The sequence below is a fragment of the Pongo abelii genome, chromosome 1 (assembly GCF_028885655.2).
Source record: "Pongo abelii isolate AG06213 chromosome 1, NHGRI_mPonAbe1-v2.0_pri, whole genome shotgun sequence".
Classification (NCBI taxonomy): domain Eukaryota; kingdom Metazoa; phylum Chordata; class Mammalia; order Primates; family Hominidae; genus Pongo; species Pongo abelii.
This window is the reverse complement of record NC_071985.2, coordinates 48,888,246-48,915,085: the sequence shown is the minus strand read 5'-3', so window position 1 is coordinate 48,915,085 and position 26,840 is coordinate 48,888,246. Positions and strand designations below refer to the sequence as shown.

General features: G+C 42.5%; 1 protein-coding gene across 6 annotated transcripts; it reads right to left on the bottom strand.

Moving 5' to 3' along the window:
• Positions 1 to 658: 658 nt before the first annotated feature.
• On the bottom strand, positions 659 to 25,986 carry DDX59 (DEAD-box helicase 59). Of its 6 annotated transcripts, none has more exons than XM_054523524.2 (9): positions 25,769 to 25,978; positions 23,261 to 23,392; positions 21,864 to 22,678; positions 19,846 to 20,013; positions 14,992 to 15,081; positions 6,611 to 6,862; positions 5,262 to 5,414; positions 4,630 to 4,758; positions 659 to 1,148 (listed from the first exon to the last, which is right to left on the bottom strand). In XM_054523524.2, exons 3-9 carry the CDS (start codon positions 22,665 to 22,667, stop codon positions 885 to 887), a joined length of 1,860 nt encoding a protein of 619 aa, XP_054379499.1. In that variant the 5' UTR covers positions 22,668 to 22,678; positions 23,261 to 23,392; positions 25,769 to 25,978; the 3' UTR covers positions 659 to 884. The 6 variants fall into 6 exon arrangements, with proteins under 6 accessions (XP_054379499.1, XP_063582096.1, XP_054379496.1 ...); XM_063726026.1 differs by having other exon boundaries at positions 6,677 to 6,862; positions 25,769 to 25,972; XM_054523521.2 differs by having other exon boundaries at positions 23,261 to 23,612; positions 25,769 to 25,970.
• Between the last annotated feature and the right edge of the window lie 854 nt (positions 25,987 to 26,840).

The following is a 26,840-nucleotide window of genomic DNA, read 5'->3' as shown; positions in this document are numbered from 1 at the left end:
AGTGGCTCACGCCTGTAATCCCAGCACTTTGGGAGGCTGAGGTGGGTGGATCACAAGGTCAGGAGATCAAGACCATCCTGGCTAACACGGTGAAACCCTGTCTACTAAAAATACAAAAAATTAGCCGGGCGAGGTGGCGGGTGTCTGTAGTCCCAGCTACTCGGGAGGCTGAGGCAGGAGAATGGCGTGAACCTGGGAGGCGGAGCTTGCAGTGAGCTGAGATCGCGCCACTGCACTCCGGCCTGGGTGACAGAGCGAGACTCCGTCTCGAAACAAAAACAAAAACAAACAAACAAAAAACCCATTAATTGAATTAGCAGGGCAACATTCATTCAATAACACAACATTATTTTGATAAGTAGCCCATCTTATTTTTAAAAAAGCATTAACCAAGCGGAAGGTAAAACAACTGAGAATGAAAGTAGACATTTCATATTTATCTTTCAAAAGTGGTTCTGAAAATTTCTTCCAGTTTCTATCATTTACATTTTTCCTAATTCCCATTTATTCAACAGTAATTCAAGTGCCAATGTGCTTGTGGAACTGTGGGGGGACCAAGTAAAACAATCAATGATCCGAGTCAGAGTCTTTGTGGAGGTTTCTGGTTCTGACAGTAGCTCTGAGGACTGTTTATTTTAAAAAGAAAAAAGAAAACTCATCCAGAAGAGGAAAAAACTGTATTTTATTTAATAATTCATTTTCTGATGTTTTTAATTTATAAGAATTAAGGGAAATAAATACAATATAGTTATATAAATTTTATTAAATTAAAAATATCTTAAATATTTTTTAAATTCATGTACATTTCCATTTATGCAAACCATAAAGTAACAATTTTTTGCTGACTATATACAATAAAAAAATTATTCAAGTGGCAGAGAAAATCATTTCTGAGAATTACTTTTATCATGTTTTCTGATAATATCCATAAGATTAGCTCCTGTAACCAGATCATTCTGTGTCTGTTTATCTTTCTGTTGTTCCTTTCTCTTCTGGTCATGAAGGTATGGGGAATTTAATAACTGAGGGGGAAGAATGGATCCTGTGGGCTTTACTCGTTTTGCAATATCCCAGAAGAGTCTTTTTGAATTATTATTGATGAAAGTAATCGCTGTTCCATTTTGACCTAATCTTCCTACTCTTCCAATCTGAAATAAAATGCAAAGAACATTTTCAAGATGTCCATGTAAAATCTTAGTGTCTTTTGAAAGAAAATGAATACTATTACTTAAAGTAGCATTACTGGCCGGGTGCAGTGGCTCATGCCTGTAATCCCAGCACTTTGGGAGCTGAGGCAGGTGGATCACCTGAGGTCAGGAGTTTGAGACCAGCCTGGCCAACGTGGCAAAATCCTGTCTCTACTAAAAACACAAAAATTAGCCAGGCATGGTGGCACACACCTGTAAATCCTAGCTACTTGGGAGGCTGAGGCAAAAGAATCGCTTGAACTCAGGAGGCGGAGCTTGCAATGAGCCGCGATCGTGCCACAGCACTCCAGCCTAGGTGACAGAACAAGACTCCATCTTGTTCTGGTGCAATGTTGCAATGTTGGCTCACTGCAACCTCCGCCTCCTGGGTTCAAGCAATTCTCTGCCTAGCCTCCCGAGTAGCTGGGATTACAGGAACCCGCCACCATATCTGGCTAATTTTTTGTATTTTTAGTAGAGATGGGGTTTCACCATCTTGGCCAGGCTGGTCTTAAACTCCTGACCTTGTGATCTACCTGCCTCAGCCTCCCAAAGTGCTGGGATTACAGGCCCGGCTAGTTATTTCTCATTTTGAGAGAATTAAATGGACACAAATTTGTGGAGTATCAATAAGGCACAAAATCTACTTGTCTCCAAATAGATAATGAAAATATACTAAGAAACTCTTCAAAAGAGGGGGAAAATATACAATCATGGTCAATTTCTGCTCCTTAACTGAAATGTAAAACGTAAAGTCTATATTCAGAAATATTTAAATGAGTAGACGGTTTCTGCTAATACAGAGGGCATTTTTAACACTGTAAAAGAAACTTCTAAAAAAGTTAAGAGGGGAAGCCTCTAGGGAATGAGACAGAGGAGAAGAGAGGCAAGCAAATATTGTTTTTCAGTAACAGCTTTTATTTATACCTGACTTAATTAAATTACTGAATTGTTCCAATAAAAATAAAAATATAAAAAGTAGTTATTTCTCTATAAAAGTCCACAGAAAAACAAGTAGAAATAAAAAAATTCAAAAAGACAAAGAAAAGATTATACAAAGTAGCTTCAGGCTGGGCATGGTGACTCATGCCTATAATCCCAGCATTTCGAGAGGCTGAGGCAGGAGGATCACTTGAGGCCAGGGTTCAAGACCAGCCAGGGCAACATAGCAATACCCCATCTCTACGAAAAACAGAAAAATTAGCCAGGTGTGGTGGCATGTACTTGTAGTCCCAGCTACTCAGGAGGCTGAGATGGAAGAATCGCCTAAGTCCATGCATTCAAGGTTACAATGAGCTATGACTGTGCCACTGTACTCCAGCCTGGGCAACAGAAGGAGACCTCGTCTCTTAAAAAAAAAAAAAACAAACTTGCAAATCATGTTTTTGGCAAGTCTTCTAGAGTATACAAAGAACTTTCACAACTCAAAAATAAAAACCCAGTTTAAAAATGGACAAAAAATTTGAATAGACATTTCTCCAAAGAAGTTACAGAAATGATCAATAAGTACATGAAATAATGTTCAACATCATTAGTCATTAAAGAAATGCAAGTCAAAATATAAGCAGGTTTAACTTCATACACACTAGCATAGCTATAATAAAAAAGACAAGTGTTGATGAGGATGTGGGGAAAGCTGCAGGTGAGAATGTAAAATGGTGAAGCCATGTTGGAAAACAATCTGGCAGTTCCTCAAAATGCTAAACACAGAGTTACTATATGACTCAGTAATTCTATTCGTAGGCGTATGTCCAATAGAAATGAAAACATGTCCACACAAAAACTTGTACATGAATGTTCACAGTAGCCTTATTCATAGCAGCCAAAATGTAGAAACAACCTAAATGTCTAGCAACTAATGAATAAACAAAGGTGGTATATCTACACGATAAATGTTTTTGGCAATTTAAAAAAATGAAGTACCGATACATACTATGATATGGATGAACCTTAAAAACATTATGCTAAGTAAAACAATCAACCCCCGTGGAATACTTAATTCCCTGATGTGCAGGTAAATGTGGTGGTACCAAAATAAATAAAGAGAGAAGTAGTGCTGTATTAAGTTTAATTAAAAATAAAAGCGACAATGCACTGAAGGCACTAACAGCGTTTCAGTGGGTGATTCTAGTAAATGTGGCATTCAGAGGTGATGTTAAGAACACTACAGACAGGCTTTACTTGAAGAGTTTGTAAGTGAAGCCCGAGAGGGAAGACAGGTAGCAGTCAGTGAGATAATGTGGCGCTGAGAGAAGGCTCTGTTTCTGCTACAGAGAGAAGCTATTGTTACCTTTGGCAGCAAAGAAAAGAAAGAAAACTTTCAAAAGTGAAAGACTAGAACAAATAAGCATATGAAGAGGAGATGAAGACAATATTCCTTAAAAAAATACTTCAAAGGATCAATTTTATTTTGGCCAGACATATCAACCTAAAATGATCTTTTTAAACAAAACTTTTTGATTATAAAAGCTCACTGATTATATGCTCACTGAAGAAAATAAGAAAAAGAAACAAAAACCAAAAATTTACTACTTAAAAATTTTTTAATTAACATTTTTGGTTGCTTCTAGTTGTTTTGTTTTTTTTTTTTTTAAGGCACTTTAGGCATACTTTTAAAAACAAAATTTAGTTTTTATACATACTTACCTTTTAAAAACAAAATTTAGTTTATATACATCTTAAAAGCAGGCCAGGCATGGTGGCTGACGCCTGTAATTCTAGCACTTTGGGAGGCCAAGGCGGGAGGATCATTTGAGGTCAGGAGTTTGAGACCAGCCTAGCCAACATGGCAAAACCTCGTCTCTACTAAAAATACAAAAAAAATTAGCCAGGTGTGGTGCTGGGCACCTGTAATCTAAGTTACTTGGGAGGCTGAGGCACAAGGATCCCTTGAACCTGGAAGGCAGAGGTTGCAGTGAGCCAAGATCACGCCACTGCACTCCAGCTTGGGTAACAGAGTGAGACTGTCTCAAAAAAAAAAAAAATCTTAAAAGCAAAAATACATACAGTTATATATACTGCTTTTTTTTTTGCGGGGGTGGGGGAAGGGGGGAATGAAGTCTCTGTCACCCAGGCTAGAGTGCAGTGGCTTGATCTCGGCTCACTGCAACCTCCTCCTGCCGAGTTCAAGCGATTTTCCTGCTTCAGCCTCCTGAGTAGTTGGGATTACAGGCGCCTGCCACTACACCCGGCTAAATTTTTTTTGTATTTTTAGTAGAGATGGGTTTTTGCCATGTTGGCCAGGCTGGTGTGTGAACCCCTGACTTCATGTGATCCATCCGTTTCGAGTGATCTGCCCGCGATGGCCTTCCAAAGTGCTGGGATTACAGGTGTGAGCCACCGTCCTGGCCGATACTGCTTTCTTAAACTTGGTATCACATTGACAATGCCTTTCCCAATAAAACTCGTGAACAAAATAGTGGTAACATATAAAGCTCCTTACCTGATGGACATATTCATCCATACTTGAAGGCATATCAAAATTGACAACCAGCCTGACACTGATCAAGTCTAGGCCTCGTCCCAAGACTCCTGTGCTCACTACAACTTCATAGTCTCCTTCGAGTAATCCCTTTCCAAAAAAGCAACAAAATTTATTATTCAGAATTTATTTTGTGTGGTTTTGTGTAATTCTGATAGCTTTTCTTTTTTCAATGCTTACTTCAATATTTTTGTTGCAATATCTTTTCAACAAGTAAAGGTCATAGTATACCTGAAAAATGTATGCAGCTAAAATTCTCCTCAATCCCCATGCAATTTATTTTATTAATTTATTCAGGCAAACCTTTTCCAAAGGTGAATTACTGCCCTACTCTAGTCCAAACTGACCTGATTTCAGAAATGGTAAGTTCTGAATTAGTAATCTATTTAGTATATATTCCCTAGAGAACAGGTTATTGCTCCCCAAACAAAAAGCCTAAGCAAGAGAACATTAACTTCATGGTAACCGCTCATTTGATGGTCTTGTAGTCATTAAGAGGGTCTGTTATAAAAACCAGCTGTAATATGGTATCTCTTGAAAATGAGGCAGAACAGATTTATAGAAAACAGAATATAGAACGTTGGGTGTCAAACCTTCAATATGTTTTTCCTTTCTATTTGCGACTTCTCTGAATGTATAGATATGCTTTTCAGCCCTGTGATTTTCTGAACGGCTTCACTCAAAAGATCTGCTCCTAGTTTGCAGTCCACAAATACTAACACTGGAGGCTTAAAGAGTTTCTTATCCTGAAAAATTAAAAACATATATCAAAAATTATTCATATAAAATAATTTACAATGGGAAGTTTTTCTGAAAGATTATCACAAGCTAGTTATCAATAGGTTTATAAATATTGTTAAGAAGGAGGCTGGGCGCGGTGGCTCACACCTGTAATCTCAGCACTTTGGGAGGCCGAGGTGGGCAAATCACAAAGTCAGGAGTTCGAGACCAGCCTGGCCAACACAGTGAAACCCCGTCTCTACTAAAAATACAAAAAATTAGCCACACATGGTGGCAGGCACCTGTAACCCCAGCTACTCGGAGGCTGAGGCAGGAGAATCGCTTGAACCTGAGAGGTGGAGGTTGCAGTGAGCTGAGACCATGCCACAGCACTCCAGCCTGGGCAACAGAGCAAGACTACGTCTCAAAAAAAACAAAACACAAAAGGAACAAAAAGGCATATTGTTAAAATAAGTGTTTTACTTAAAATATGCACAAACAGAAGCCAGTCTATTGCCCCTCTTAATTTTCCATCACTTAATACTGCAAAAGTAATTCAAACATTTCAAGTGCGATTAATGTAGTTCTACATGCTGCTAACAAGTCAATACCAACCATATTTAACTTAATACTTTTTTTTTTTTTTTGAGACGGAGTATCGCTCTGTCACCCAGGCTGGATTGCAGTGGCGCAATCTCGGCTCACTGCAAGCTCTGCCTCCCAGGTTCACACCATTCTCCTGCCTCAGCCTCCTGAGTGGCTGGGACTACAGGCATGTGCCACCATGCCTGGCTAATTTTTTTTGTATTTTTAGTGGAGACAGGGTTTCACCATGTTAGCCAGGATGGTCTCGATCTCCTGACCTTGTGATCTGCCCGCCTCACCTCCCAAAGTGCTGGGATTACAGGCGTGAGCCACCGCGCCCAGCCCTTCTAAAATATTTTCAAAGGAGAACATATTCCTTAGGAATAATCGTGATATTTAAATATATTTCTATGATAAGGAAAAGAAAACCCAACATTTTCTTTAAAACGTTTCTATTCAACGTTTTCCCAAATAGCTATTTATTTGATTCTCACAAAATTCTAGGGTAGGTAAAGCAATTTATTAGTAAATACCTATATCAAATTCCCCAAAAGTTGAATCTAAAAATCATTCTCTTAAGAGCTGTGAAAAATGCAAACACAATTCATAAAACACGGTTAACTGCTTTACTACTCACATTTAAAATTTCAAATAATTTTTTCTTTTTGGCTGGGTCTTCTACCCACAAAATAATCTGACGTACATTGGCACAAGGTAGGTTCTTTTCTCCAGTGATAATTCTCACAGGATTATGCAGAAGCTGGCTTGCTAGTTGTTCTATGCTAGTTGGAATTGTGGCTGAAACCAAAATGGTCTGACAATCATTAGGAATGTTTTCCAAAATGTCAAGCACTTGTTGTTGAAAGCCCATCTTTAACATGGTATCAGCCTAAAATAAAATTGTATTAAAGTTAGTCTTGTTTGACATTAAAACCCAGAATCACCCCCCAAAAAGACTGATATAATTAACAATATAAAAATTAAAAATCCTTAAATAGAAAACTATACCACAATGTCAAGAGAACTGGAAAAATATGTTTATACAAAATTATAAACTGTGCAACTAAATGTTTACAATGATATACAAAGATTGTTATTATTGGCATTATTAATAGTAGCAAAAAGCTATATACATTGTAAATATTCATCAGTAGAGGATTTGCTAAATTATGGTAGATCCATATGACACTATGCTGTCAAGAAAAATGATCAGAAAGCCCTTTATTAATAATGAATGATTGCTAGGTTAAAAAAAAGCAAATTACAGAATATTATGTGTAACAAGATACCTATTTATGCTACAAAAATATTATATGTATATACACTCAAGAAACTGCTAAACTGCTAACACCAGGGAGAAGGCTGGAGGGCTTTAAGGGAGGCAATTCTACTTTTAGTTTTTTGCAAAGTTTGTTTGTTTTTTTTTTTTTTTTTGAGATGGAGTCTCACTCTGTCTTCCAGGCTGGAGTACAGTGGTGCGATCTCAGCTCACTGCAAGCTCTGCCTCCTGGGTTCACGCCATTCTCCTGCCTCAGCCTCCCAAGTAGCTGGGATTACAAGCGCCTGCCACCACACCTGGCTAATTTTTTTTGTGTTTTTAGTAGAGACGGGGTTTCACGGTGTTGGCCAGCATGGTCTCGATCTCCTGACTTTGTGATCTGCCCGCCTCGGCCTCCCAAAGTGCTGGGATTACAGGCGTGAGCCACCGCACCCGGCCCCAAAGTTTCTTTTTTTTTAACCATGAACACAGATTATATTTATAATAAAATATTATTTTAAATAAAAATTAATGTTAGGGGCTGCTATGGTCTGAACTGTGGTGACCCCCCCTAAATTCATATGTTGAAATCTAACCCACAATTTACTGGTAATAAGAGGGAAAGCCTTTAGGGGGTGATTAAGTTATGAAGGCTCCACCCTTATAAATGGAATTAGTGCCCTTCTAAAAGAGGCTGGATGGAGCTCTGTGTGAGGATGCAGCAAGAGCGTGCTGGTGCCATCTTTGAAGCAGAGAGCAGGCCCTCGCCAGACACTGAATCAAGGCTAGAGCTTTGATCCTGGACTTCCCAGCTTCAAGAACTGTGAGAAAAAGTTTCTGCTGTTTATAAATTACCCAGTCTAAGGTATTTTGTTATAGCACCAGGAGTGGACTAAGACAGGGGCTTTCACTTCTAGTTTTCTATACTGTTGGTTTGTTACCACCATGAATTACCAAGCAAATAAAAACATTTTTTTAAAGTTAGTGCTGCCATTAAAAAAAAAAAATTAAGGCTATCTTCAGTTGCAAATACAATCCAGGTGTCTATAATTTGGGAACAATGAGGTATTTAATTCTTTTTTTTCTCCCTTCTGGGCCCTGATTCAGGATAATTCTTTTAAACTATTAAGGCAATGTGGGTGTTTGTTTTGAGACGGGGTCTTGCTGTCGCACAGGCTGGAGTGCAGTGGCATGATTCTAGCTTGCTGGAACCTTAAACTCCTGGGCTCAAGAGATCCTCCAGCTTCAGCCTCCTAAGTAGCTGGGACTATAGGCACAAGCCAGGGCACCCAGCTCAGCACTGTATTTTTAAGTGCCCACTAATGTGCTGTCATCCATATTATAATTTGGATATTCATTTTAATATTATTCAGTGGAAAAAAAAATTGTCACCCAGGTTGGAGTGCAATGGTGCCATCTTGGCTTACTGTGCAACCTACTGGGCTCAAGCCAGCCTCCCGCCTCAGCTTTCCAAATAGCTGGGACTACAGGCACATGCCACCACACCCATCTAATTCTGTATTTTTAGTAGAGATGGGGTTTTGCTATGTTGCCCAGGCTCCACCCCCATTTTCTAACATGTCTTTAATTGTGCACAAATTATTCAACAGATGTTATTCAAAATGCAGAGTGGGCCATAAAAAGCTTTTTTTTTGAGACAGGGTCTTGCTCTGTCGCCAGGCTGGAGTGCAGTGGTGCAATCATGGCTCACTGCAACTTCTGCCTCCTGGGCTCAAGCAATCCTCCTGCCTCAGCCTCCTGAGTAGCTGGGACCCCAGGTGTGACCACAGGCACGTGCCACCATGCCCAGCTAATTTTTGGTATTTTTTTGGCAGAGACTGGGTTTCCCCATGTTGCCCAGGCTGGTCTTGAACTACTGGCCTCAAGCAATCCTCTTGCCTTGATCTCCCAAAGTGCTGGGATTACAGGCGTGGGCCCCTGCACCCGGACATCTCCTCTCCTGATTTTTCTCCTCCCTCACTAGCTACTCTGAGCCTCCTTTCTCTTCTCTCAATCTCTACACATTGGGGAGCCCCATGGGCTGGGTCACAGGCTCCTTCTTTCCTCATCTGTGCTCTCTCCTCAGATAAGATCAACAAATTCCACGGCTCTGAATACCATGCATTCATCAAAGACTCTCAGAATCATCTCAGCCCACAACTGCTTCCCCGAACTCAAGTGGTAGAAACTATCTGCCGACTTAACATCTCCACTTGGTTCCAACAGGCCCCTCAAATTCAACACATTCAAAACAGAAGTTTCTATTTCCTTTCTGCCAAACCCACTCCTATCCCAGAACACATCCCAGGAAACAGCGCCATCAGAAACTCTTATTTCATCTCTTCTCTTTACCACCTGACACTGACTCCATTAATCATCCTGTCAACCCACCAGTACACCTCAGAGTTGGTCGCTTCTCCCAGCTCATTCTTGCAAGACTGCTCACAATCCTGTCACCTCCATCCCATAACCAATTCTCAAGCAACCAGATAGATTCTTCTAAAATATAAATCAGATCTTCATCCTCCTCTGCTTAAACCCTCCAATGGTTTCCCATCACACTTAGAATAAAATCCAACTTCTAACAATGACAAAAAAGTCTTACAAGTTCTCATCTTTGTCCACTTCTCTGACTTCATCTCCTAGCACTCTCCCCTCACTGCCCGTGACTCTGCCACACCAGCCTTCCTTCTGTTCCCAAATACCTCATGCTTGCTCCCCTGTTGGCACCTGGCTGAAAGTCTTCCCTCCAGATGGATCTCTGCATGACCGGCTCCTTCTCATTCATATCTTTGCATAAATGTCATCTTCTCAGAGAGCTCTCCCTGACTACCAATCCAAGGTAACCCCCCTCCCCGCATTGCCACTGCCATATTGCCTTGTATATTTATCACAGCTCTACGAGACAGCTCGTGTGTCTCATTTTCCTCTGTATTCTCAAAACCAACAAGTGTGAGCACATGAAAAGCCCTAATGATGTATTTTGTAAATAAATGAACACTAATTCTAAGCACTGAATAAGTACCTACCTATATGTCAGGCAACTTACTAGCGTGGCCCAAACCTCTCTGAAGATAAGAATCACCTGAAGAGCCGGGCGTGGTGGCTCAAGCCTGTAATCCCAGCACTTTGGGAGGCTGGGGCGGGTGGATCACGAGGTCAGGAGATTGAGACTATCCTGGCTAACACGGTGAAACCCCATCTCTAGCTCCAACTCACACCTACTGAATCAGAATATCCAAGTGAGAGGTCTGGTCTTGTCTGATGTTCACTGAGCAAGCCAGGTTACTCCTATTATTAAGGAAACTTGGGCAAACACTGTGCTAAGAAAAAATTTTAAAAATCTGTGCACAGTTCAACAGAGCAGAGAGAAACAAAGGCCTAAAATCTGATAGGGGGAGTGAGGGATTTCAGTTACTAACAGATAAAGAAGGAAGAGCAGGTAGAAAGGATGGGAGAGAATTCCAGGCCAAAGGACAGGTATGACAGAAGACACGGAGTGTCGCAAAGCAGATAATTTCAAAGGAATTATCTGAGTTTTCACCTCTGACTATTCTTGCATCTTCATCCTCCTCTTGAAACAATGGTTCTCTCTTCTTCAAGGATACTATTCATTCTCATTTCCTCTCTGGTGTCTCAAGCAGCTTTTTTACTGACTTATCTTCAAACTCCACAAGCCAGGCCCTTAGCCCCAGCCCGTGACTCTGTTTCTGCTCATTTCTAACTTGCCTCCTTTAGAGAAACCATACGTTTCATGGATTCCGATGCCTATTTTATTTTTTTAAATTTTATTGGCAGCCTCCTGAGCCAGAAAAGGCTCAGAGGGACTCCCCAATGCCTATTTTAGATCTTCAGAATACTACCCCTTAGTTCATCATTTGCAGGAAATTCACCATGTCTAAAGCCAAACTCAAACATTACTACCAAGACCCAGATTTGCTCATTTGTCCTTTTTAAAATTAAAGGCACAACTGTAATTGATGGAGTCACCTCTATTGCCTTCTTCCTCTCATCCTCAGGCATCAGAAGACTCACAAGTGACTCCTCCACTGCGACTCTCAGATTTGGCCTGTGACTCCTACTGCCTCCACCCTGTGACCCCTTACCCCTGTCTGGATTGCTGGCTGCTCTTAGATTCTTTCATTTCTCCTGTACCACGCAGCAGGGTAACCTCTTAAACCACTACTCAATAATTTAGAAAGCCTCACTGTCTCCCACATCAAATCCAAATTCCTCTGCCTTCCTGCCCAGGCCCTGTATAATTTGGCCCCACCCTAACAACCTAATTTTACCTCCTATTATTTCTCAGGAAGAATTCTTCAAGCTGGTGGTCTCTTCTCTGCCCCCTGCACACATGCACTTGGACTTTCTGACTCTGCTTATGTTGGTCCCTTCACTTTGAATAGTTGATACATCCTCTAGTTTTCTAAATCTTTTTCCATCTTTTGAAGCCCAGGTCAAATCCCATTACCTCTGAGACATCATTTTTTGCAGTGCTAATATATTTACTCTCTCATTTCTCCTTCTGACCTTATTTCTCCTGAACAATTAGCATATCATATACAGTCCAATTTTTTTTTTTTTTTTTTGAGACGGAGTTTCACTCTTCTTGCCCAGGCTGCAGTGCAATGGCACAGTCTTGGCTCACCGCAACCTCCACCTCCCGGGTTCAAGCGATTCTCTTGCCTCAGCCTCCTGAGTAGCTGGGATTACAGGCATGCGCCACCACGCCCAGCTAATTTTGTATTTTTAGTAAAGATGGGGTTCTCCATGTTGATCAGGCTGGTCTTGCACTCCTGACCTCAGGTGATCCGCCCGCCTCGGCCTCCCAAAGTGCTGGGATTACAGGCGTGAGCCAACATGCCTGGCCCTACAGTTCAATTTTTTCACTAGTATCTTCTATCAGCCATTGGCAAACTACAGCTCTGGGGACAAATTTAGACCTTTACCTGTTTTTGTAAATAATGTTTTATGGGAACCCCGTCACACTCATTCATTTTCATACCATCTACATTAGCCCCCAAAGCCTAAGATATTTACCATCTGGTCCTTTACAGAAAGTGTTTGCCAACCCCTGGCCTACATCATGTTAGTACTTTTGTATCTCTGTACACATGATAACGTTCTTGCCTTTACTTCAGTATATGTATCTTTTCTAACAAGATTTCAGCACCTTGTAGGCTTGAATGCTATTCAAAACTTCTCTGTGATGCCATCCAAACTTATCCAGAATTGGTCAATTTGTACCTAAATAATACTTCTGTACTGACTGCAGTTTCATTATATAACTGATTATGTTGTTTACCAGCTCATTTCCCCTCTAGATCACCCAGAAACCATATTCCTTAAATGCCAAGGAGCTGGGACACAGGCTGCACATACAGGCACTTGATAAATGTTTGCTGAATGAATACTTCCCTTGTACCATAATGGTGAGCACAGCACGAAAGTATCTCATGAAGCCTCGTTAGTGGAAGAAAATGAAAATGCTGTAAAGAGAAGTGAGGAGGAGGCCAGGCACAGTGGCTCATGCCTGTAATCCCAACACTTTGGGAGGCCAAGGCAGGAGGATCACTTGAGCCCAGGAATTCAAGACCAGCCTGGGCAACATAGCAAGACCCCGTCTCTAAACAAATTTAAAAAACAAAGAGAGAAATGAGAATGAATGGAAACTAACCTTAAAATCCATATAAGAATTACTTCTCAGGCTGGGTGCGGTGGCTCATACCTGTAATCCCACCACTTTGGGAGGCTAAGGTGAGCAGATCACTTGAGGCCAGGAGTTTGAGACCAGCCTGGCCAACATGGTGAAACTGTCTCAGCTAAAAATACAAAAATTAGCCAGGCATGGTGGCACACGCCTGTAATCCCAACTACTTGGGAGGCTGAGGCACAAGAATCACTTGAGCCCAGATAGTGGAGGTGGCAGTGAGTCGAGATCGTGCCATTGTACTCCAGCCTGGGTGACAGAGGGAAACTGTCTAAAAAAAAAAAAAAATTACTTCTCTGGCTCATATGATGGGGAGAACTTAAGAACACGGGGCTTATCAACAAAGGGAAGCCCAGTCATGTTCAGGGTGACAGTATGTCTAATGATAATCAGATTTAGCAATAAGTCAGTTCTACCAAATGGCCACACCAGAAAAATGCTGACTTAGCAGTAGCAGGACTCTTCAGTCTATAAGACATTTTTGGGCGGGTGCAGTGGCTCACACCTGTAATCCCAGCACTTTGGGAGGCTGAGACGGGCGGATCACAAGGTCAGGAGATCGAGACCATCCTGGCTAACACGGTGAAACCCCATCTCTATTAAAAATACAAAAAAATTAGCTGGGCATGGAGGCGGGCGCCTGTAGTCCCAGCTACTCGGGAGGCTGAGGCAGGAGAATGGCGCGAACCTGGGAGGTGGAGCTTGCAGTGAGCTGAGATCACGCCACTGCACTCCAGCCTGGATGACAGAGCGAGACTCCGTCTCAAAAAAAAAAAAAAAAAAAAAAAAATTAGCTGGGCATGGTGGCAGGTGCCTGTAATCCCAGCTACTCAGGAGGCTGAGGCAGGAGAATCGCTTGAACCCAGGAGGTGGAGGTTGCAGTGAGCCGAGATCGCATCATTGCACTCCAGCCTAGGCAACAGGAGCTAAAAACACTGTCTCAAAAAAAAGACATTTTCACCGTCATTCTTCATCCTTGCCATAGCTCTAGAAGATTAACCAGCTTGCCTAAGATCTCATGGGAGGTGGAGTAAATGTTCAAATCTTGGTCTTGTGGGTACTGGCTACGTGTTCTATCCTACTGCTACTTACTGGGGCCCACGGAAGGCAGGCTAAGACACTATCACTGGTCAGCACCCAGCACCACACATTTGTGATCACTGCTGGGTAACACCAGGCCTCTGCTCTGTCACTGCTGGTGAGACATGTGGGAAGATGCATGTGCCCCGCAGGCAGAAATGGCACATGCCCAGGGTGGGCTGGCACATGGTCCTATGTTCCCATGGCAGAATATCACCGAGAAACAACACTTTTACTTCATCTTATTAAGCAGGCCAAAAGTATAAAAATGCCTCTATAGTATATGTAACATAGAAAATCAGGACCACAGATGCCTATGTCCACACAGAAAAAAAAAAATTTAAAGGCCATCTGCTGGGCATGGTGGCTCACGCCTATAATCCCAGTACTTTGGGAGGCCAAGGCAGGAGGATCCCTTGAGCCCAGGAGTTCAAGACTAATCAGCCTGGGCAATATAGTGAGACCCATCTCTACAAAAACCAAATTAGCCAGGCATGGTGATGTGTGTGCCTGTAGTGCCAGCTACTCAGGAGGCTGAGGTGGGTGGATCACTTGAGTGTGGGAGGTTGAGGCTGCAGTGAGCTGTGTTTCCATCACTGCACTCCAGCTTGGGTGACCTAAGCAACAGAGCAAGACCCTGTCTCATTACTTGACACTGACTATTTTTGCAAACAAATGATAGTAAGCATCAAATGCTTAAAAAAAAAAACACAACTTACCATTGAGAATAGAGTACGTATTGAATTTGTGTTTTCTGTCAATTAGGAAAAGACAGCTCTGGTTTAATTTTAGTGTAGTACACATTATGTTAGCTTCAGTGCTACACAGGAACCTGCTGCAATGTTTTAAAAGTCCCTGAGGTTTTTTTTGAGAGAGAGAAAATGTCCTGAATATACAATGAAATTATATAACTATACTTTCCATAAATTGTGTAAAATCATGTAACTGTTTTTTAAATACCACTACTTACTTCATCTACTACCACAATCTTTACACCACAGAGTTCCACAGAGCTCTGCTTTATTATATCCAGAAGTCGCCCAGGGGTTGCTATGATAACCTGAATAGAAGAGAAAAAGCAAATTAAAAAAATCAGTAATAGCCATTTTCATTCATTCATTCCATATTGATTGAACAACTAATATGTACCAGACACTGTGTTAAGCACTCAGAATTCAGTGATGAATAAGCCAGACATAGCCTCTGCTCTCATGAAACTTGTAATACAAAGGAAGAAACAGAAAGTACTCATGAGATAAATATACTACGCCATAATTGGAGGGACCTATCCAGTCCTACCCAACACACAGGTCAAACCTAAAGGATTAGTGGGCGTGAGCAAGGTGAGGAGTGATTAAGGAGAAAAGTATCTATGACATTCCTGAGGCTGGGAGGCCAGTGAAGTTTCCAAATGGTAAGGGATGGGGAGAATGGGGCAGGCTGAGGCAGGTACCAGGAAGGGCCCTGTAGGCAGTTTGATTGCTATGGTTCTGTAAACAAGTGAAAATTCCGTAACATCTTTGGGCTTTTTATTTCATTTTTAAATTAAGAGGTTGGGCAAAGTGATTTCTAAGGTTGCTTAAGGCTCTTAACAATTTTATAATATGTTAGTGGCTAATAATGGGGGCTTTTTTTTTTTTTTTTGATATAATCTCGCTCTGTCACCCAGCAGGGAGTGCGTGGCTCACTGTAGCCTCAATTTCCCCAGCTCCAGGGGTCTTCCTGCCTCAGCCTCCCAAGTAACTAGGACTACAGGCATGCCACCACACCTGGCTAATTTTTTGTTTTTTTTTTTTTTGTAGAGAAAAGGTCTCTATGTTACCCAGGCTGGTCTCAAACTCCTGGGCTCAAGTAATCCTCCCGCCTTGGCCTCCCAAAGTGCTGGGATTACAAGTGTAAGCTACTGCATTCAGCTTATTTTTACCTTTTTTTTAAACAATAAGGAAAAATGCTTTAATACCAATCACATCTCCCCTGTGCTTCTAAGCTACTGTTGGCCAGTATTTAACTTCTATTTTATTTTGAAACCCACAGGTTGTTCATTATGATTACTGTTTCATTCAATGTTTCCTGAGATTTACCCACATGCTTACTGTTTTCCTTGGCCACCATTATTTCTTCCATCCCACACCCTCCTTTCTGGCACAATCTTCTTTATCTGTAGACTACCTTAGTTTTAAAGTTCTCTTACATGGTATATTGGTATTAACTTTCTCAGTTTTGTTTATTTGAAAAGCTTTTTATGTTGCCCTTGCTCTTGGAGGGCAATTTTGCTGAACAGAGGTTTTGGTTATTTTTTCTCAGAGGGCACCTGGGAGAGAGCTCAGGCTGGTGAGAGGGGTAGGAGTGACAGATGGGCAAGCAGGAGCCTCCACAGAAAGGCAGCCCTGCATGGGGTGCTGCAGCCTGAGGGGCTGAGGAGAGTGCAGGGTGGAGTCTGGTGAGGAAGGCATCACTGTGGGTGGGGCGGTGCTGATGGTGGGAGGTGGGCTACATAGAGGAGGATTGATCAAATAAATAAATAAACACATAAAGGAAAATGAGTGGCAGGTTTCTGTCAAATATGAATGAATATGAATGAATCCTGTTGCATTGAATTGGAATTGGAAATATCAACATGAACTCATAGTCTCATGGTTTCTAATAAATATAGATACAGAAAAACACACAGATATACAGCTGACCCTTGAACAACATGGATTTCAACTGTGTGAGTCCACTGAAACATATCAATTTCAACCAAACACAGACCAACAATACTCGAGTTCAGCAGGGCCAACTGCAGGATTCAAGTCTGCAAAGATTTGGGTACATATGCAGGGGATCCTGGAACCAATTCCTGGCAGACGCCGAGGGACGACTGTATTCCCTAGCTCTATCCACTGGGAGGTCCTAGAAGCAGTGATAGTCCAATAGCAATCAACACACATAGCCCAGATCTTTCTTTTTAAATACTGTCCTCTAGTAAAAGAAACCAGGGCTCCTTGGAGAAGGCATGATTCCAGGGCTGGGGAAGGGAAAGAAAAATGTAAGTATGGAACATCTTCTTTAGATAGAAAGTAAGGAAGACTCAAAGAATGATGGAGATCTGAACAAAGGACATAGAAACCAACTTGAAGGTGCTTCCACTGGCCAGATAGAGATTGACTGGAGTATCAAAACAAATAATGATAACAGACTGTAAACCTTTGAATAACAGGAAGCTGTGAGTCCATACAGATATAAATAAATTCAAAGTGTGGTGAAGAATGAGAAATTTACATTTCAAAGTACACCTCAAAGTACTCTTCCCAAAATATTTACTAAACTCAAAGGGGAAAAAATTAACTTGACAATTACTTTACAGAGCCTATCACCAGGAAAAGGACATACTGATACTGTGTGCAACCTAAAAGGATGCAATGAAAAAAACAAAGCATCTCTTCTGTGATATTCCTGTCAAAGACATGTAACTTGAATCTAATCAATTGAGGGATGTTCTTCAAAGTAAGTAGCTTGTAAACCTTAAAAGGGCCAAGATTATGCGGAAAAAAGGAAAGATGGAAGAGCTGTTTCAAATTGAAGGAGATGACAAAGACACAACAACTAAATGCAACATGTGATTCTGAACTGGATTCTTGTGCTATAAAAAGTGATGGAACAATTATAAAAATGTGAATGGGGACTGAGGAGTAGATGATACCAATATTAATTCCTGATGTAATCTACTGTATCAACGTGATACTGTTTGGATCTGTGTCCCCACCCAAATTGCATGTCGAACTGTAATCCCCAACGTTGGAGGTGGGATCTGGAGGGAGGTGATTGGATCATGGGGGCTATTTCTTATGGTTTAACACCCTTCCCCTTGGTGCTGTCATCATGATAGTTCTTGTGAGATCTAGTTGTTTAAAAGTGTGTAGCACCTCCCCACTCTCTCTTTCTTCCTCCTGCTCTGGCCACGTGAAGCTCCTTGCACCCCTTCTGCCTTCTGCCATGACTGGAAGCTTCCTGAGGCCTCCTCAGAGGCAGAAGCCACCGTGCTTCCTGTACAGCCTGCAGAACCATGAGCCAATTAAAGTTCTTTTCTTTATAAATTAGTCTCAGCTATTTCTTTATAGCAGTGCAAACATGGACTAATACACAATGTTAATTTCCTGATTCCGTAATTGTATTATGGTTATGTAAGATAATGTCCTTGTTTGTAGCAATCATACTGTAAAGTATATGGGGGTGATAGGGCATCAAGTCAGCAAGTTACTTCCAAAAGGTTTGGGAGGAAAAAAAAAGTTCCATTTACTGTACTTACCACCTTTCTTTAAGTTTGAGATTGTTTTTTTAAAAAATGTGTGCTTTGGGAGGCCGAGGCAGATGGATCACCCGAGCTCAGGAGTTCGAGACCAGCCTGGCCAACACGGTGAAACCCTGTCTCTACTAAAAATACAAAAACTTAGCTGGGCGTGGTGGTGGGCGCCTGTAGTCCCAGCTACTCTGGAGGCTGAGGCAGAAGAATCGCTTGAACCTGGGAGACGGAGGTTGCAGTGAGCAGAGGTTGCGCCACTGCACTCCAGCATGGGCAACTAGAGACTAACACCAATACATTAACATATATATTTTTTAAGAATTGGAATGCAAGCTTAGTTTAAAAGCTGTTAGAAGTTTGCAGCTACTTATCCATTTGAATTATAATGTTATCCATTCTTTGCAATGAAAATAAATTTAAGGCAGAGGTTGATATGAGACTGCAGTTAAACTCCATTAACCCAACTTCAAATTTGATGCCCATCAAAAATACTTGTATTGTTTACTTTATAAATATATATTGCTGAACTTATAATTTGGCATTAATATCACCTTTATCTGTTTTATATACTGGAGGTCCACCTTAAAAAATCACTGATCCAATATCCCATTAATTATCAACCTGTAATTTCTTAAAACAACATTTTACAGGCTTTAAATCTGTCATATAAATCTGATTTGACCTTCAAAAGATTCCAACATGAAAGGCTGATATTCACCCATAGAAGCTGTCGAATACTGCAGGAGCTTCATCCCAGCTGGTACTGCTGCCCCAGCCCCCTGAGTGCCCTTCCCCAACTCCCTGCCAACCCAGCTCTTCCCCTGGGTCGCCAGGGCCTCCCTGCCACCCCAGTTAACTAAACAGTTAATGCCCAGAACACCAAGGGGCCCTGAGGACCCAGCTCCTGCACCAAAGCTGCAGTCTACTTTGATTGGTCAGCATCTGTGCCAAACCTTCCATTAAACATTTTTATTTTAAAGGCAGGTATCTTCAGCCACCCATTCAAACTCAAGAAAACTGAAGCCCACAGAAGTGAAGTAACTTATCTATGACCATACAGCTACCAAGTTTCAAAGCTAGAATCAGACCACATTGCTTTTACATACTTTTACATACAAGAAAATACAGACTACGCATAACAGCATGGCTAAGGAAAGAGGAAAGACAGGTAAATTAAGGATCAATTTTGGCAACTACTATTTATTAGCTATAGATCCTTAGATAAACCCCACCTTCCTGAGATTCATCTTCTCAACTATAAAACCCACCTTCAGAAGTAAATGTGATGCTTAAATGAGATAATGCATGTCAGAACATTCAACAGCCTTTGGCATATAATGGGCACTCAATAAATTGTGCTTCTTTCCCTTCCTATATAAAACAAACTAAAAAAAAAAACCAAAAAAACCTAAGGCTTACTTGGTAAGAATTTAAAGGCTCTCTAAAATCATACTTTTAAAAGTTCTTCAAGGGGGAAAAAAACACTAGTTCCTGTATTGCTTACAAAACTTTTCAAAGACATTGTATCAAATCAGTGCTTACCTTAACATGTTGTTGCAGACGATAAAGCTGTGGGGGTAAGGGTAAGCCCCCTACAAGAAGCACAGTTTTCATGCGCGGCAGGCCACTCATCAATTCTTTAGCTTGTCTCTCTATCTGAATGGCTAACTCTCTGGTTGGTGTAAGAATGAGCGCAGATGGAGTTTTGCTCTGCAAAGACGTGAAAAACAAGTTTAAAACCACCAGCAATTAATTCCTGCTGATATGAACTAAATCTTCACAAGGATTCCAGGAACATGGCCCCTTTAAAGTGTTCCCAACTGGGTATGAGTCCTCCTGCCTTCTGCTTACTGCAGACTTTTTTCCTCCAAAACCATCATAAATTAAACCCATTTCTTACATAACACAGAATACAATGAAAGATCAAAATGGGGCTGGGGAGAGGTGTCCACAGTAACCAAGGTGAGAAAACTGAAGGTTTGCTCCTAGTTCATTGGACCCTGTAATCTACAGTCATCCTCCTCTGAAGAGAGAACCCAATAGTCACCATGCAGATCTGGTCAAAGCTGGCATGCTACCCTTGGTCTTTCCCTCTTAGCTCTCTTGTGGATTCACTTCTTTCTTTGTCCATATAACTTACATATATACCCACATCCTATTTTGGGCTTTATGGCTCTATTTTGGTCTTCCAGCATGTGTGACCTATATTTTAAACAATCTAGCACTTTTTTTTTCTCACACTATCTTCTACTACTCTCTAGTTTTCCAATTTTTTCTCCTTTATCTTTCCTCTCTTTGCCCACTTTTTTTTTTGAAACGGAATTTCACTCTTGTTGCCCAGGCTGGAGTGCAATGGCACAATCTCGGCTCACTGCAATCTCTGCCTCCCAGGTTCAATCAATTCTCCTGCCTCAGCCTCCCGAGTAGCTGGGATTACAGGCATGCGCCATCATGCCTGGCTAATTTTGTATTTTTAGTAGAGATGGGGTTTCTCCGTGTTGACCAGGCTGGTCTTGAACTCTAGATCTCAGGTGATCTGCCCACCTCGCCCTCCCAAAGTGCTGGGATTACAGGCGTGAGCCACTGTGCCCCGCCTTGCCCACATTTTTTACTCACTTCCCTTCCTGCCATACTTCATACTTCACAAGTTCATCAGTACTTGGGAAATAGTAATTACTCAAAATGTTTGTTAAACTAATTATATGTGAAAGTGCTCTATACACTATAAACTAACAAGTAAGGTACGGTAGTGATTATTTTAAGATGAACCATAGATCACATTTAAGAGTATATTTTGAGGCTAGGTGCGGTGGCTCATGCCTGCAATCCCAGCACTTTGTGAAGCTGAGGTGGTTGGATCACCTAAGGTCAGGAGTTCGAGACCAGCCTGACCAATAAGGAGAAACACTGTCTCTACTAAAAATACAAAATTAGCTGGGCATGGTGGCATATGCCTATAATCCCAGCTACTCAGGAGGCTGAGGCAGGAGAATCACTTGAACCTGAACCTGGGAGGCGGATCACTTGAACCTGGGAGGCAGAGTTTGGAGTGAGCCGAGATTGTGCCATTGCACTCCGGCCTGGGCAACAAGAGCGAAACTCAGTCTCAAAAAAAAAAAAAAGAAAAAAAAAAGTATATTTTGAAATGCTATGATGTGTTCCAACTTCAGTATAAATCAGTTTCTTCAAAACACAAAATCCAAGAAGACAAAACTGACACACAAACTGTAGCTCGCCTGGTCAGCTGGATCTTTTCCCCCTCAAATCCAAAGCTCATTCTGTTAATAGAAAAACTGTTAAAAAGAAAATGTTTTGTAAGGAAGCAAGTTTTTAGATCCTCAATAAAGAGATCTCTGGTTCAATATAATACAAGAAAAATTCCCTGAAATTATGTTTTCATACAAACTACTATCAGAAGCAAAATCACTACAGGCACTAGTGACTAAAATTCCAAATATTTAGTTTTAGTCTGCAATTTTAATATAGTTAAAAATGAAACTTGGTAAATACCTCACTTGTTTCCAAGAATAATACACGTGAACTCTATTATTAACACTTACCTCGAATAAAGCTCGCATGATAACAGGAAGAAGAAAAGCAGCTGTTTTTCCTGAGCCAGTATCTGCACTGGCCAGAATGTCTCTTCCCAGAAGTCCCACAGGAATCATCTGCATTTGAATGGGGGTTGGCACCTCATAGCCTGATTTCTTCAAGTTGTGATTTAAGACCTCAGGGAGACTACAATGTTCAAAGTCAATAATGGGCCTAGTGACTTCTTGCCCTTGAACGAAAATTCCCAGCTGCTGTTTAAGATTTTCAATCTGGTCTTCCTGAAGGTTCAAAATAAAGGGGTGCTCTTTGTAGACATAGGAAGCATTCAGTGGAGACTCTGGCGCAGAATCAGCCTTCTGTGGATTGCTGAGTTTTGATTTCTCTTCCTTTTCCTTAACTTGCAGAAGATGTTTCGCTTTACACTCCAAACTACACACATCTTCATCTGTCTTATCACAGATATACTCTCCATAACGACCACAGACAACACAGACGGGTTCCCCCGGTTCTGCCCAGCGCTGTGTTTTGGAAAATGACTTAACAGGCTCTTCAGAAGGATGGCTGTCCTTCGCACCCTGCTCGGGACTTACTGAATGAACCTCTGCCAACTGGCCACCTGGGCTGGGGAAAGGGCATGATTCGCTGATGTGCCTGTCTGTTGTGGCTGCTTCTGTAACTACAGCATCAACCGGAACATCTCTGCTTTTGTCCAACTGAAGGTCTTCTGGGTCTGGTTTAATTATCTTAGCCACACAACTTTTGCCATCATCATTAGCATTCCTCTTGATTTTCAGAGATCTTGGAACAAACATCCTTCAATATTCTGTTAAGGAAATTATATAATGAGATTTATTGTACCATTAATAAAGTTCACATATAATGGTGGCATTACACCCTCTTCTATCCCTAGTTCCATTATCTTTTATCTCAAGTGGCCGCTTGAAGAGTTCTCAAACTAGGTGCAGTGGCTCACCCCTGTAATCCCAGCACTTTGGGAGGCCAAGGCAGGCAGATCACTTGAGGTCAGGAGTTTGAGACCAGCCTGGCCAACATGCTGAAACCCCATCTCTCCAAAAAATACAAAAATTAACTGGGCATGGTGGCATGTGCCTGTAATCCCACCCATTCGGGAGGCTGAGGCAGGAGAATCGCTTGAACCCGGGAGGCAGAAATTGCAGTGAGCCGAGATGGTGCCACTGCCCTCCAGCCTGGGTGACAGCGAGATTCTGTCTCAAAAAAATTTTAAAAAAGGCCAGGCGTGGTGGCTCACGCCTGTAATCCCAGCACTTTGGGAGGCCGAGGCAGGCAGATCACGAGGTCAGGAGTTTGAGACCAGCCTGGCCAATATGGTGAAACCCCGTCTCTACTATTAATACAAAAATTAGCTGGGCATGGTGGTGCGCACCTGTATTCCCAGCTACTCGGGAAGCTGAGGGAGAAGAATCTCTTGAACCCAGGAGGCGGAGGTTGCGGTGAGCCTAAGACCTCATCATTGCACTCCAACCTGGGCAACATAGTGAGTGTCCTGGGGTTATGCCTGAAAGGAATAGTGAGGACATCATGACACTCTTTATATCAGCTTTTCTTCCATTCGCCAGCTTCCACTGATGAAGAGATGGAGTCCTCTTCCTCACACATAGCAGTGTTGTAACACTGCACACTGCTCAACATAGCCTTGTACACATGGTCTATTTCCGTTTACTGATTATTTGCACTTTGAAGTATCAGATATTATAGAAGTTCTGGGGTAAATCCTTCTATTATAGCATCAAAAAAGAAAACAGGAGAAATACTTCACAATTAGAATCTTTAAAATCAAAGCCACAAATCATAGAGAAAATGCTATTTTCATAAGTAACACTTAGTGTTTATTATATGCCAAGCACAATGCTTCACCTAATCTTCACAACAACCATGTAAAGCAGTTAGCATTACCTAATATATATGTACAGATATTTTTTCATTATGCTATACTATGTATATTACATAGACTAATATACACAAGACTAATATACATAGTATAGCATAATGAAAAAGTAATATAGTAATATACATAACATAGCATAATGAAAAAACGTGTGTGTGTGTATAACACACATTATACTCAGAAGAAACTGAGCCACTTAGAAATTAAGTGGTTTGGGCCGGGCGCGGTGGCTCACGCCTGTAATCCTAGCACTTTGGGAGGCCAAGGCGGGCGGATCACGAGGTCAGGAGATCGAGACCATCCTGGCTAACACGGTGAAACCCTGTCTCTACTAAAAACAAAACAAAACAAAAAAAATCAGCCGGGCGTGGTGGCGGGCGCCTGTAGTCCCAGCTTGGGAGTCTGAGGCAGGACAATGGCGTGAACACGGGAGGCGGAGCTTGCAATGAGCCGAGATCGCGCCACTGCACTCCAGCCTGGGCGACACAGCAAGATTCCGTCCCCCCCCAAAAAAAAAAAAAGAAATTAAGTGGTTTGTCCAAGCTCACACAATTCTTAAGAGTTACAACCCTGGCACTCTGGATCCAGAGCACAAGCTCTCAACCATATGAGGACTAAGCTCTAATTTTTTATCTTACCCAAATTCCTTTCTAAGGGGTCTGGAGAGTCATGCCCTACAAACCACAAATTCTCATCAGATGGGTTTTATTTAACCCTGTATATCGTGACTTACTTTCCAATCTGACTCTGGCATAACAAGGAAGAAAATAAAAATGTTTTACCCCAAAATATATTTCCTTGCGGTACCTTAAAACTCCCCTGCAAAGTCTCTTGCAGGAAAAATCTGCATTTGGTGAGAATTCCCATCTCCCTTTGTTTTCCTTCCTTCCTTCCCAAATCCAGGAGATAATCAACTAAGAGCCAGGCACCCTTTTAAGTCCAATATAAAACAATTTACAACCTGCTCTCTCTAAAGTCTATCTAAGAGCTTTCTCTGCACAATAAAACTTGGTCTCCACAATCCTTTATCTCTAGCCTGAACATTCCTTTTTATGTATCCCAGGTCTTTAGATAACCTCAACCAACTGTCAACCAGATAACATTTACATTTACCGAGAGTCTGGAAGCCCCCGGCTTTGAGTTGTCCCGCCTTTCTAAACCAAACCAATGTATTTCTTAAATGTATTTGATTGATGTCTCACGCCTTCCTAAAATAGATAAAACCAAGCTGTACCCCAACTTCCTTGGGCACATGTTCTCAGGACCTCCTAAGGACTGTCACTGGCCATGGTCACTTGAATCTGGCTCAAAATAAATTTCTTCAAATATTTTTCAGAGTTTGATTCTTTTCATCAACCCATATCTATACCTTTTTACACCAAAAACATGTCTTTGCAAAATCACAGTTATTGGGAATGAGGCTTTTAACCTAATCTGGGGACTATCAAATATACTAATAAATATTTTTCTTAAAAAAATTCTTTGTTTAAACTGGCAGATTCCAACTTCCAGAAAAATTCCAACAGAAATGCAACCGAGGGTCTAGAATTACTATCCTAAATATCCGAAAATACAGGGGGTGGCGGGCGGGGCAGGGACGGCTCTATGTGAGCAGGAAAAAGCTTGGAACTCAGTCTTCCAATGGCGAAAGGGAACGTGCTCCTGCTGGGCGGGACGCCTGGGGGCTGCGCGGCCTCCAATTCTCGCCAACGCCCCCCGCACCCCCGTGCACTGGCGGGCCCTCCCCTCGGGCGTTGCCTCCCACCCACGCCCGGCGGCACCGCACCCCGAGGCGCTTCACGTCACGGAGCTGCTAAGAGACGGGCGGGGCTCCGGTTCCGGGTCGAGGCCTGGGACACGGGGAACTGTAAGGATGGGAGGGGGGCCGCGCAGGGGCACCCGTTCTGCCGCCGCGGCCTAGCGCCCCAGGTCCCGGAGGAGGGGCACCACGGCGGCCAGGAGCCCGAGCTTCCGGGGCACGCTCACCCGCGCAGGCCTGAGGCCGCGTCCGCTCCCGCTCCCGCTCGGAGCCGTCTACCCCTTCCAGGCGCCAGGCCAGGCTTCCGACCGACAAGCCCTGACCCGCTCGTCAGGACTGCGGCCCGGGATTGGTAGTGCGGAGCGGAGCGCAGAATCCACTTCTCCGGGTTTTGGGAGGGGGCCGCAGCCCGCTTTCCGGGCGGCGGGGAGGCGGGGCCCCCGCGGGGGCGGAGCTCGGCTGGGAGCCGGCAGTGGCTTGGGAGGGTGGGAGGGAGGGAGGGAGGAGGAGAGGGGCGGGAAGGCTCCTCGCGTTTTCCACGCCCCGCCCAGCTCTGGGTTGGTAGTAAATCTCGGAACTGGTCGGGACTGGGCGGGTTCTGGACGGAGGGACACGTTTGGGAATCCTCTTGGAAGAATTTACGTAATCGAATGGGCTGGGACTGGTGGAAAAGAGTTGGACCGTCCGGAAAGAAGCAGGAGGGCGGCGCGGGGGCCTGGCACCCTTAGAAAGTGGGAAGTGTGAGTGTAAAAGGGAGGGGCACTTCTGCCCGTTGGGCCCAAAAACCCTTTTCTGGCTTTAGCTAGTAGAGCCACTCAAAATTTAAACGGAGTCAGCTTGATGTGGCATATTTGATATGCTGGATAATGTTTCCAGCACCAACAAGAAAATAACACAAGTCACGGTTCTTGTTCCTTGTGGGCTGACATTTCCCTGTTTTGCCAACCTCTGGAGCCACGTGTCCCAAGCAGCTTGTAGTTGAGAAGTGATGGGGGAGAGGAGACAGCACGGGAGAGGAAGGAGGGAAGCCAGCTTACATGCAGGTGCCTTAAGTATTTAAAAATATTTTCAATGTAATATTCGATGCATTCAAAAGAGCATATTTACCAAATATGTAAAATTTAAAGTATACTAATGACACTATCACTCCACCACGTTATCAGTAGTTAGCATGTATCCATGCATCTCCAGGATTCTACTCTTGGCCTCTTAGCTCACCACCACTATCTTCAGTTTTGTCCCTCTTTGCCATTTTTAGTGGTTTTTATCATATTTGGATGCAGTCTGTGTATTGGTGTA

Coding starts and splice junctions, on each gene's coding strand:
- DDX59 (XM_024238607.3), bottom strand. CDS start 22,667: ATGTTTGTTCCAAGATCTCTGAAAATCAAGAGGAATGCTAATGATGAT. Junction 5,415..6,610: donor AATTATTTGAAATTTTAAAT/GTGAGTAGTAAA, acceptor TTAATTTTTCAG/GATAAGAAACTCTTTAAGCC. Junction 4,759..5,261: donor AAAGGAAAAACATATTGAAG/GTTTGACACCCA, acceptor TTTTTTGGAAAG/GGATTACTCGAAGGAGACTA.